Source organism: Nicotiana tabacum, unplaced genomic scaffold, assembly GCF_000715075.1.
Source record: "Nicotiana tabacum cultivar K326 unplaced genomic scaffold, ASM71507v2 Un00029, whole genome shotgun sequence".
NCBI lineage: Eukaryota > Viridiplantae > Streptophyta > Magnoliopsida > Solanales > Solanaceae > Nicotiana > Nicotiana tabacum.
The window spans coordinates 388,972-401,791 of NW_027438267.1; the positions used below are offsets into that span (position 1 = coordinate 388,972).

General features: G+C 37.3%; 1 protein-coding gene across 11 annotated transcripts in view; it reads left to right on the forward strand.

The window, feature by feature from the left end:
• The first annotated feature begins 275 nt into the window (after positions 1–275).
• LOC107772467 (anaphase-promoting complex subunit 1-like) overlaps positions 276–12,820 on the forward strand; it is a 44,387-nt gene continuing 31,842 nt past the window's right edge. For 10 of the 11 annotated variants that reach the window (XR_012707089.1, XR_012707090.1, XM_075248715.1 and 7 more), the window contains exons 1-9: positions 276–777; positions 979–1,042; positions 2,483–2,567; positions 3,468–3,745; positions 4,982–5,087; positions 5,182–5,339; positions 5,578–5,765; positions 5,845–5,914; positions 8,579–8,710. Coding sequence is in view for 9 of the 11 variants with exons in the window: in XM_075248715.1 (XP_075104816.1) it covers positions 554–777; positions 979–1,042; positions 2,483–2,567; positions 3,468–3,745; positions 4,982–5,087; positions 5,182–5,339; positions 5,578–5,765; positions 5,845–5,914; positions 8,579–8,710 (1,305 nt within the window). In the remaining 2 variants the exon portion in view is untranslated. Of the gene's footprint in view, positions 778–978; positions 1,043–2,448; positions 2,568–3,467; positions 3,746–4,981; positions 5,088–5,181; positions 5,340–5,577; positions 5,766–5,844; positions 5,915–8,578; positions 8,711–12,820 lie in introns of those variants that run through there. The other variant, XM_075248720.1, reaches the window with a different exon arrangement.

The window sequence follows — 12,820 nt, forward strand, 5'->3', positions numbered from 1 at the left end:
ATGATTTATTAAGAATGAAAGTATTTTAATATGAATTCTAGACTTAATTCCACTTTCTTAATGAAATTCTTGATTTTAAAGGTATTATAAATGGATAATTGTGTTGGTGGTTCTCCGTTGGTCTTCCTAATGACAACGTTGGACGCCATCACAATCTATGGTGGGAATTGGGCCGTGACAAAAGAATTATTTCCTTAATTTACTTGTAAGTACCTTTGCACATGAAGTTTGGCAAATTTACTATTCCGTTAAAATTGCGTTTTGTTTGAGTTTTTGGAAACCTTGCAATTACTTTTGCAAAACGTGAGAAGATTCAACTTGAGTTGTAACTTTTCCAAACAGGAAAAAAAGAAAAGAAAAAGCTTTCTTCGAATCCAACCTTGTCTTTTAAAAAAAAGGGCGTCATTCAGTGCCCGGGGTTAGGGTTAGGGTTTATGAGTAGATAGCTTACTCAGTCACTCCCACTTCAAAACCAAGAAACAGCAAAAAAAGAGCGGGAGGGAGCAGCAGAGACTACACTCCCGCTCATTCCCAACGCCTTTCGGCTCCGAAGATGTCAATTGGTGCCCGTGAACTTACTGTTCTTGGTGAGTTCAAGCCCTTTGGCTTGATTGCCGAAGCTCTTGACGGCAGCCCCTCCGATAATTGTGCGGAGGATTATCGTTACTTCCTGTTCAGTCCAGAATTGACCAAACAAAGAGATGAAGCCGATGAGCTCGATTTGCCGTCGCCGTCTAGTGACCGTAGCGATCATGAGCTCTTCATTAGAGGGAATAGGTATTTTGGTTAAGAAATTATCCCTTAAGGACTTCTAATGTTTTGCTCTTTCAATTCATAGTTGCAAATTTGTTAGCCTTCTTTCTTTAGTTTCTGTTTCTTTACTAAATTGCAATTAAGAAAGTCAAAGTTCCAAATTTTTTGTTTTGTGAATATCAAGATGTAACTTGGCTTTACTTGTTATTGCTCACATGATTACAGGATAATATGGAGCATAGGTTCGCGAGTCTATAAGAGGTTCACATCACCCTCCACAGTAATAAAGGTAACTCTGCAATCATAAAAACTTGCACAAATAGGGTAAAACAGTTCTTTTTGTGTATATCTAAACTTTTCAATCCCCTTAACGTAAGTGAAGCTTCTAGTATAGTGGTAAATGGGTTTTATAATTACTTTAGTTTGCAGATTCAAATCTCCTGTGTGATATTCTTGTACTTTTTTGAATCCCTTGCTAGAATGCCGGGCTACGCTACTGACCCTACCACTAAGCATACACATGTACCTAGCTAAGAATATGGTTTACAAATGATTGACTCAGCATTCATATAAAGGTTTTGCTTATTGTATTGCCTTATTGAGTTTATGTAAGTTTTTTTGTATGCTTTCGTTGCTTGACGTCTTTTTATCCTAAAATGAAATCATGGAAATGCGATGTACTATTAAAATTTAGAACTGAAATAGGTCTACCTAGTCTCATTTATCATTTTTGTCTCTTTCATGATTGATCCAATTTCCATGATTTGTAGCTTGCAGAGTTGTCAAAGGCAAAAAGTTTAGAAAAGCGCTAGGGTCTGTCGGGCTTCAAGCACAAAGTACAAAAAAGCATGGGCAGTCAAGAAATGTGCTAATGATGAGAAATTAAAAATATGTATCTACTATAAGGAAAAAGTTACTACAAACACAAACATTTCTTAGTAGAACAAAAGAATTGGAAAAAAACTGCTAATCAGCTGAAATATATGAAGTAAAAATCACATCGATCATGTAAAAGAACCATTTATACTGAAATTGTAATTTTTATTTGTAATAAGAAAAAATTCATTCATAATGTTTTGTTAAAAATTATCATTTCCATACTAGTATTATTGTTTAGTTGCCACCCTCTTAAAGACGAGTTTATGGATGACGAGGCACATGACTTTGTGATAAAGAGCACCTAAGCAAAGTGAAACGTCCAACTTGGGTTTCACCTAGCTTAAAAAGTTAATAGTGTCTCAAGCGAACCTAAATATCATTGGTCGCTTGGTGAATCTGCAAAACCAGCTCAAGTGGTGGCTGGCTTGATTGAAATGAAATTTGAGCCATGTGAATGAAATTGTTCTATTTCATTTGCAACTATTTTTATTCTTACTTTAGATGCATTGTTACTGCTCAATAAATATGCAAATAACTGACTTGCTTAGACTATTGACATGAACCTGTGTGGTTTGGTTTGTAACAAACATTTGCAGGTCACTTATATGACCAATACGTGGTTTCACGTAAATTTACATGTCTTGTGGAATTGTCTAATTTTATTCTTGTTCATTTCTTTGTCTATTAGTCCTCCCCACATCCACTTGGTGTCGTGCTTAGCTTTTGGCATATCTCACATAAATGGAACTTGATTTATGATTTTCATGATCATTACTTTTTTTTTAATCATTTGTTGTTTGCCTTCATATTCTCTAGGTGGATGTTTAATCAACTTTTAATGGTGTTTTAGGCATGCTGGTGCCGTATGGGCTATACTTCAGAAGCTGTTCTGTGCATTCTACAGAGTGATAGTTTGACAATTTATAACACATCAGGTGATTTAACCAGTTTTACTGCTGCGTATTCTATTTTACATTGAGCTAATTCCACATTTCTCACTGCATATAAAGAATTTCTTTGAATAATCAAGTCGATTTACTTGTCCCCAGTAAAATAAAAAATAAAGTTGATTTACTTGTCCCATGGCAAACATTAGACCAACTTTCCTTATTTTAGTTCCTATTGTTTATTTTTTATTTTTTCTTTCTAGGTAAGGAAAATCCATACAACTTAGGATTTGAAAAAATCAATAATTTGACATTTATTGAACAACTAGAGTCGGTAAGCGAATTGACTGATGTGTTTCGGTGAAGGAATTGGTTGACATTTGGAGTTCTCATCATGTTCAAATACCATGTACGCTTTTAAATGTGTACCAGTGTGAGATTTTGTGATTGGAGTTGATAGGTCTGCCTTTTCTTTTATGGGTCATAATTGTAGAGTAGTGAAGCAAACTGGTGTCGGCTCCCTTGCAACTGCCTCTTTGGGATGTGTTAAAATGATTAAACATAAAGTTGTTCAAAACTGAAAGGGGAACTGGAGTTTAGTGCAGCAGAGGGGCAGATTTGGTTTTTAGTTGATATTTGAACTATTGTTGGCAAAGAAATTAGTTTTTTTCTCTAAATTGTGTCGATACGTTTTTTTGGTTTGATTTTAATTTTGTGGTAATGGGAGGCTCTGAATGAGGCTATTTTCACAATTAAAGAGTTGCTGAGTAAAGAGGAGACAAAGTGGGCCAAATTTTCATCCTTTCAAAATTTTCAATTACCTGACCCATGGCAATCTTTTTAGTATTTAAATTTTCCTCTTTTTGTCAAAGTGAGTTCTTGCCGTTTTGCCATTACAATTGCTTGTTTAGAGAAGATGTTAAAATTGCTGAGTGGTTTGCCTTGTAGGTGAAGTAACATCCGTTCCTCTTTCTCGTAACATCACCTCCATATGGCCTCTTCCATATGGTTTACTGCTCCAACAGGCACCTGAAGGGAGCTCACCAGCGCATATCCCATTTTCGTCTTTGAGTCCATTTTTAAGTGCTCGTGATACATTCCGTTCAAAAAGGGACGTTAACCCTCAGAATTGTACTGCTGTTCATGGTCTAGATTTTACTGTCAGGGGAGATGGTTCTTCAATGTCCTCACTTCAGATACTAAAGGATCCATTGGAAGAACCTCAGGTGTACATGATGCTTTCTCTGTCTCCCCTCTGTCTCTATTATTTTCTTTTATTTTGTTTTGTTTTATTGTCTATTCCTTTTCTCTTTCTGATCTTGGGCTTTGGTAATATTATATTGTTATCTAGAGAAATAAACTTAGATAGTCCCTCCTATATGAGTATTTTTATCCTTTATCTATACTGCTGAATATAAAACTTCCCTTATCTTTGTAAAAGTGGTCAGCTTTAGTCTAACCCTTAATGCGGTTTGTAAAACTAACTGTAAGTTCCCGAAAGTTACGGCAACTATTAAGGAAGAAAATTGCATTTCAGGTTGCTCCTTCTAAGACTATTTAAAGTTCTCCACACTATTTATAGTACAATCTGCTTGCTCCTTCTAAGACTACCCGCACTAAAAATTGCATTTCAGGTATAGAGCTTGTCTCTTCTCCTTCTTTCTTTGACATCTTAAAAGAAAAGCTTTAAACTAATAGGCTTACCCCAACGAGGACACGCTCAATACTTGCTTGTAGGATTGTTGTTCATCCAGCTGGTTCAAAATCGGCGATGGTCAAGCCGGAGAAAGTTGATTATTTGAACTTGCCTTGTCCTATTCTTTATGGGGACATTCATCGCGAAGCTCTCTTTTAGTGTCACTGTATAATTTATGTCACTAATGCTTCCATTATCTCTACAATATTGCCGTAAACATAAACCACATAAGTAAATATCATTTCCTGCTATTAAATCTGGCACTTACCGAGACTTTAGAAATAAAACCTTAAGCTAGTTTTTTTGAAATCATTATCAAGTTAAATGGTTGAGTTCAAGGGACTTAGGGAAAAAAGGGGGTCGACAGGTGGGAGGCAAACGAGAAAAGGGGTCTGATGGGATTAATTTGGGAGATGACGGAGAGTCACGTGACTTCTATGTGACTCACTAACACCATATTTAACTGGGCTTTGATAGTTGGACAATTCTGTTATTTTTGACTCAGTTTGAGTGTTTGACCGTTGGTTTTACAGACCCTGTTAAGGTTAGACTAAAGTTGTCTACTTTTATAGAGATAATAGTTTTATTATATTCAGTGGTATAGATAAGGGATAAAAATACTCTATAGGAATATTTAAGGACTATTTAAGTTTATTACTCCTGTAATCCACTTATATTTGCTCTTTGTCAGCTAAAGGGATAGTATTTTCCTCCCTAGAGTTTTTGATTCAAATTTGATTGTACTTTTCTATTCTGATTATCACAGCCTACCTATATTGAGGAGAGGGGGAAATTAAACTTTATTAAAGAATTTGATGAAAGGACCATCTGGACTGGAGACTGTGTCCCCCTGATGGCGTCATACAACAAAGGTTTCTCCTTTTATTTTTAGTTAACTATTAGATTGTCCCTTCTTTGTTGGTTGACTTATAATAGAGTGCATTCTGTCCCTGATTTACTTTGCAGCTAAGCTTCAACATTCTTTATGGGTTGTTGAAAAAATCAATTCTAACATTGAAATGGGAAATTCTAGATTTCCTGATGTTCCTGTTGGGGTGCTAACAAAGCAATTTTCATTCCGGAGGATATGGCAAGGAAAGGGTTCCCAAACAGCTGCTAGTAAGGTTTGATTATAGATGATTCTTTTGTTGCTTTAATAAAAAGAATGTCATGCTACTCCCTCTACCCTCGTAATTGGGAAAGGAATAGAAATTCTTTTGTTGCTTGACGGGGCATTGCTCTCAGTGAACTACATTATTAGGAATCTAACGTCCTAGTTTATAATCATATCTCCATGAACGATTTCATATATTTGTGTCCTTATATGTGCTTGTCGTTTAGAGCCTCAAGTAATTTTCTCAGGTGTTTCTAGCAACTGATGATGATACATCACCCATTATTTGCTTTCTACTCCAAGAGCAAAAAAAGTTGTTGTCTTTGCGGCTTCAGACTGTCGAAATAAATACGGAAACTATCTATGATATTAAGCCTGACATGAGTTGGAGCATACTAGCAGTTGCTGCAGCACCAGTTGTTGTTACTCGACCAGGGTAGGTTTTGCTATGTATTTTGGTTTTATCTAGCTATATTACAATGTTTTGCTCTTGACTGCCAATTTCTGATCTTCAGAGTTAAAGTGGGTGGACTTCCGTTTGTGGATATTGTTGTGTTGACTTCAGAAAACACTCTTCTTCTGTATGTAAGTGCAATGCTAAACTCTCTTACATAACTGCTCCTCTTAGTAGAAAACAATTTCTATGCCATGAATTGCATTCGTCTCATCTTCCTGTTAAAGCGGAGGACTTCCATTTGATGTATTCTAGAATATTTGCATCTGGAATATGTCAACTCTCTCTGTGTTTACTTCGCTTTTGGCTGAATATATTGGTGACTCTATTTTGCAAAAGTTATTTCTTTTGTGTGCTAAATGCTAATGTGCCGTTGTCTTTTTCACAAAAGTTCTTTGTCTGAAAGGGACAACTTTTGCGATATTTGGTATGTTTGCAGCAAATACTGTTTTTCTCTCTTAATTCTTTTATTTTTCCTTTTAAATTTTTGCATGATTGTCATTATGATTTGTGTAGCTTTTTGATTTCTTTCTAGATGGTAGAAGGTTTCCTAGAGAAAGCTGGAAGTAAGTGTTGATAATTTGCATTGTCAAATACATTACAAGAGGTTATTCATACAAATACAAAACTTGATTTTGGATGAAAGGATATTTTCATTTTTTGTTCATTGAGTAAAGGACTAGTATAACTGAGTGGTTATAAGCGCGAGAACATTGAAAAGATAGAGGAAGTTTTCTGTAACTGCGGGCTTACACTAAGGATCTGCCTTCAACACTTCTTCTTTTCTCTAGAATTATAGATGAGCTAACCAATAATAGACGTATGCTATTTGCAAATGTTATTGTGTTATTTGGTGAAACTCACAAAGGATCAACTAAAAGTTAGAATTATGGGAAAACACTCATGTAAGAGTTTTAGAATAAGTAGAAGTAAGTAAGAAAGTACATATGCGCGCAAATTTTGTCAGTATAAGAAGAATGAAGACGAAGCTGGATTAGTTGGGATCATAGTATCTAAACGTAGATAATTCATATATCTAGGCTCAGAGGTTTGGATGAATGACACGATAGATTAGACGAACTCGTGAAGTCTGTGTATTGACTTTTCAGATATTCAAAAGACTATCTTTTAGGAAAATTACGTGATAGATGAAAGAAATCGCACAATAAAAAAAAGATGGTTGGATTCCAAGTCCAAGTCTTGAGTGATAATGCTGGAGAATCCTTCTTGGCAAGGGAAACAACCTTCGCCAAGGTTCCGAAGGAAAGATAGATCTGAACCAACACAATCACTATAATCATCCGTAGTGCAAGAAGAATGGTATGCGATTTGAAGAAGCTTAACAATGTAGGGACCCTTTTTTTTCAGGGTGGGGTGGGGTGGGGGAGGGGTTCTGACTTTGTCTTGGTTAAGTACTAGCTTAGTGCTGGACTATTTATTATCGATGAATTCTTATTTGCATTTAAAAAAAATTGATGGACCGAGTTACCTTGTACATATACCATCGGAGGATGCAGGTACCCAGTGGATTAGTTGAGGTATAGACAGGGTGGTTCAAACACCACTGTTATAAAAATGAGATGATATAGATTTAAAATTACATGGAGGTAAGTTTCAAAAACATATAATCTCTCAAAATTGATGCAGCTTTAGCTAAAAATAGAACACAATTGAAGCAAAAGATCCGTATAGACGATCCAAATGGGCTGATATTAAGGCTTCGTTATTGTTACACTTACATTAGGTCCATTCTTTGTCAGAAGTCGTGTTATAACTCTTATATCCGTGTATCAGTATGTATGAGATTTAGAGAATTTCTAGATTTAGAGAACCCCTAATTTGTGTTAACATGCAAATTATTTGGTATTGGAATGAAATAGACCTGAATAAAGTGACATGGATATAGATGATTATTCATATAGCTGATGCCAAGCTAAATTACTGTGGCTTAGATAATTGATTGATTGATATTTGAATCCTTTATTGGAACTCATCCATTAGATTCTTCTTTTGAAGAGCTTAGAGTAGATGCATTCTCTTTTGAAGTTTGCTTGGGGTAGGGTCAGGTCATTGTGGAGCAGGTTTAACGTGGGAGGAGAGCAAGTCTTCTTTTTATTCTCCTCCTTTCTTTTTTCCCGTTTCTGTCCCCTTTCTGTTCCTGCCAAAATTTACAATCTGGGACATGTAAACCTGGTAGTTGTTTAGTTATCCTGATGTTTTCAAGCTTGACATAGATGGTGTCATGGTTTATTTTCCAGTGAAACACATTTTGGCTTCTTGAGGAAATTTCACCTTTGCCTTGGCACATTGTTTAGATGGGTGTAGGACATGAGAATGATATTGCAAGATTTTCAATATCGTACCAATCCTATGTGAACATGTCCTTTTGAGGTTCTGATGTGCTTTTATGTCTAAAGAACTCAGGGGTCATTTCGGTGGGTAAGGGATAACAAACTCGGGATAAAATGCGGGATTATTTTATCCCGCGTTTGGTTAAGAGTATTAATTGGTCCGTACAAAATGGTGGGATTATATGGGTTAGCTAATTCCATGGGATATCCTTATCTAATCCCATCCTGGTAACAAAACGACCCCTCAGTGTAGGAAAAAAACCCTATGATCATCCACATTGTGATAAAAAGTATTTAGAAATTTTAATTCACTTTTGTATACCACTTAATTCATCACAAAATTATTTGTGGAAGGATGTCATCACCTTCGCACGTCACTTTCGCTTAGTATCTGATGTTTTGATTTCTTCATGAAATATGATGTTTTACCTTTTAAAATTGCAGTCCGGGAAGCAATGCCTTTGTAGATTCAAGTTGTCTTCCCTTGGCAAAGATCAGATTTTGCATGATCCTAAAATTGTTGGGTTAGCCGATGCTGTTGAGGAGCGTATCAATGTAATTGTGAACAGTGGACGGGTATGGTTGCTGACTGTATTTAGCTTTTGTTATTTGAGGCTGAAGTAGTTTGTAAGTTCTTCATTGTGACTTTTGCATCCCATATTGTGATTGTTACTAATGATGGGACTGACATCAGATAACGAGATTGTGAGTCTATATCTGGTTTTACCTTCATTGAGCTTTAGATGGCTAGGATGAATCACTAAATTTCTATACCACATAAAATTTCAATGAAATTGTTTGGGCAATAGGTTAGTACTGAGGACCTTCATTCTATAGAAACAGAGGAGTTAAATGGTATATTTTCCTTTCTGATGGCTAAAATCATTGTTCAAGTAGCTTTTGAAATGTGTAATTTGAAGAAGATGGTCTTTCGTTGCTTTTGCCGTCGTCTAGGTGACAATTGATACATGTATTTTTATTTGCGACAAACTGTCATGTTGAAGTAGCACTATTAGGGATTACACTGTTTGAATGGAATAAGAAAAAAATAAGAGATGCAGTTCTCAAGTTATCCTCCTACCTTTATTTCTTTTGTTTCTTTTTTGCAATCATAGGCTTTAAAATGCTGGAAAAATTGCTATGCCTGGGCTTAAGTGTAGATTCCTAGAAGGAGATCATTCTTTCTGCTTTTGTGGCTATTTGAAGCTGGAAATACATTCGTGCTCTCAGTTATTTGCATTATGTCATCCATCTTATTTTCCCCTTTGAAATGATTTTTGGCAATCTAGAATATCTATTTCTCTCTAAAGGAGCATCCATATTAGAATTGTGATAGTGCATTTTTCCACTGCAAATTTAGGGAAAATTCAGTTTTAAGGCATAGGATAGCCAGAAGGCATTACAACCTCACCAACCACTTCGGCCTAATCATCCCACTTCTTGTTCAAATACTAATAATTAAGGTGAAGCTGATTCAGGAACGATAAATATCTTTATGACTGTGAGAATACACGGGAGAAAATATGATTGATATTATTCACATATGTTAAACATGATACAATGAGCCCTATATATATATATACATAACATATCCTACTCCTAATACATATGGGATTAGGGTTACATAACTATTCTAAAACTCCCCCTCAAGCTGGTGCATATAAATCATATGTACCGAGCTTGTTACATATGTAGTTAATACGAGGACCAGTGAGAGACTTGGTGAAAATATCTGCAAGCCGATCATTGGACTTCACAAACTTTGTAGCAATATCTCCCGAGAGTATCTTTTCTCCGACAAATTAACAGTCAATCTCAATGTGTTTAGTTCTCTCATGGAACACTGGATTTGACACAATATGAAGAATAGCTTGATTATCACACACAAGTCCCATCTGACTAATCTCACCAAATTTTAACTCCTTGAGCAACTGTTTGATCCAAATTAGCTCACATGTCGCCATAGCCATTGCTCGATATTCTGCTTCTGCACTAGACCGAGCAACCACATTTTGTTTCTTGCTCTTCCAAGATACCAAATTTCCTCCTACTAAGACACAATATCCAGAAGTAGAACGTCTATCAGAAGGTGATCCTGCCCAATCAGCATCTGAGTATCCAACGATCTGCTCATGGCCACGATCCTCAAACAATAAACCTTTGCCTGGAGCTGATTTTATATACCGAAGAATACGAACAACTGCATCCCAATGACTATCACACGGAGAATCCATAAACTGACTCACAACACTCACAGGAAAGGAAATGTCAGGTCTTGTCACTGTAAGGTAATTTAATTTATCAACCAACCGCCTATATCTTGCAGAATCGCTAAGAGGCTCCCCCTGTCCTGGCAGAAGTTTAGAATTCGGATCCATCGGAGTGTCAACAGGTCTACAACCTGTCATTCTTGTCTCCTCAAGAATATCTAAGGCATACTTTTGTTGTGAGATCACAATACTGAGCTAGACTGAGCGACCTCAATACCCCAAAAATACTTTAGTTTGCCCAGATCCTTAGTCTGAAAGTGTTAAAAGAGATGTTGCTTCAATTTAGTAATACCATCCTGGTCATTGCCGCTAATAACAATGTCGTCAACATAGACCACCAGATAAATACAGATACTTGAAGCAGAATGCCGATAAAATGCAGAGTGATCAGCTTCACTCCGAATCATGCCAAATTCCTGGGTAACTGTGCTGAACTTAGCAAACCAGGCTCGAGGAGATTGCTTTAGACCATAAAGTGACCGGCGCAAGCGACATGCAAGGCCACGAGACTCCCCCTGAGCAACAAACCTAGGTGGTTGCTCCATATAAACTTCATCCTCAAGGTCACCGTGTAAAAAAACATTCTTAATGTCTAGCTGGTAGAGGGGCCAATGGCGAACAATAGCCATGGATAGAAAAAAGGCGGACTGATGCTATCTTAGCCACGGGAGAGAAGGCATCACTGTAATCGAGCCCAAATATCTGAGTATATCCCTTGGCAACAAGACGAGCCTTAAGACGATCAACCTTACCATCCGGACCAACCTTGACTGCATACACCCAACGATAACCAACAGTAGATTTACCTGAAGGAAGAGGGACGAGCTCCCAAGTACCACTCGTATGTAAAGCAGACATCTCGTCAATCATAGTCTGTCGCCATCCTGGATGAGACAATGCTTCACCTGTAGACTTAGGGATGGAAACAGAGGACAAAGAAGATAGAAAAACATAATAGGGTGATGACAAACGATGATAACTTAAACCAACATAATGGGGATTAGGATTAAGGGTGGTCCGTATACCTTTCCGAAGTGCAATAGGTGTACTAGGAAGAGACAAGTCCGCAGTAGGAGCAGGGTCAGGTGCAGGACGTGAATCAGCTGGACCTGATGCTGGGTGCGGACGACGATGATATGTCAAGAGTGGTGTTCCTGTGGCAGAGAGTCTAAGGGGAGCCACGCTAGACTCTCCAATGGTAGGAAATGGTAAGACTTTTGTAGCGGAAGGTGAAGGAGGAGCTATAGACTCGGGTAAGACTTTTGTGGCGGAAGGTGAAGGAGGGGCTATAGTAGACTCCTTAAAAGTCGGTATAGGTAAGACCTCAGATATATCAAGGTGGTCAGAATGGTCAGAAGAGGTAAAGAAAGGTTTAGACTCAAAAAATGTGACCTCAGAGGACATAAAGTACCTATGAAGATCAGGTGAGTAACAACGATATCCCTTCTGAACATGAGAATAACCAAGGAAGACATACTTGAGAGCACGGGGAGCTAACTTATCTTTTCCAGGGGCTAAGTTATGAATAAAACAAGTGCTCCCAAAAGCACGAGGGGGAATAGAGTATAAGGGTGACTGGGGAAACAATACTGCATACGGAATCTGATTCTGGATGGGAGATGAAGGCATCCGATTAACCAAATAACAAGCTGTGAGAACTGCATCGCCCCAAAAACGCAACGGAACATGAGATTCAATGAGAAGTGTGCGAGCAGTCTCAATAATGTGCCTATTCTTTCCCTCTGCAACCCCATTTTGCTGAGGGGTATAAGGACAAGAGGTCTGATGAATAGTTCCTTGAGAAGTCATAAACTGCTGAAATTGAGAGGATAAATATTCTAAGGCATTATCACTGCGAAAGTCGAATGGAAACACCAAATTGATTTTTAATTTCAGCACATGAATTCTGGAATATAGAAAACAACTCCGAACGATCTTTCATTAAGAAAATCCAAGTACATCTTGAATGATCATCAATGAAACTAACAAAATAACGAAATCCCAAGGTTGAATTGACTCTACTAGGACCCCATATATCAGAATGAACTAAAGAAAAAACAGACTCTGTATGACTCTCAATACTACGAGGAAAGGAGGCTCGGGTATGTTTCCTGAGCTGACATGACTCACATTCTAATGTGGATAAACTAGACAAACTAGGCACCATCTTCTGAAGCTTGGATAAACTTGGATGTCCTAAACGTCTGTGAATTAGGTCCGGAGGATCTGTAACTAGACATGCTTTGGAGGAATTGAGTGAGTTAAGGTAGTAAAGGCCTTCTGATTCAAGTCTTGTTCCAATCGTCTGTCCCGTACTGTGGTCCTGCATAATAAAAGAATCATCAATAAAATATATACCATAATGGAGGGCACGAGTCAAACGACTAACAGATGCAAGATTAAAAGGACAGCCAGG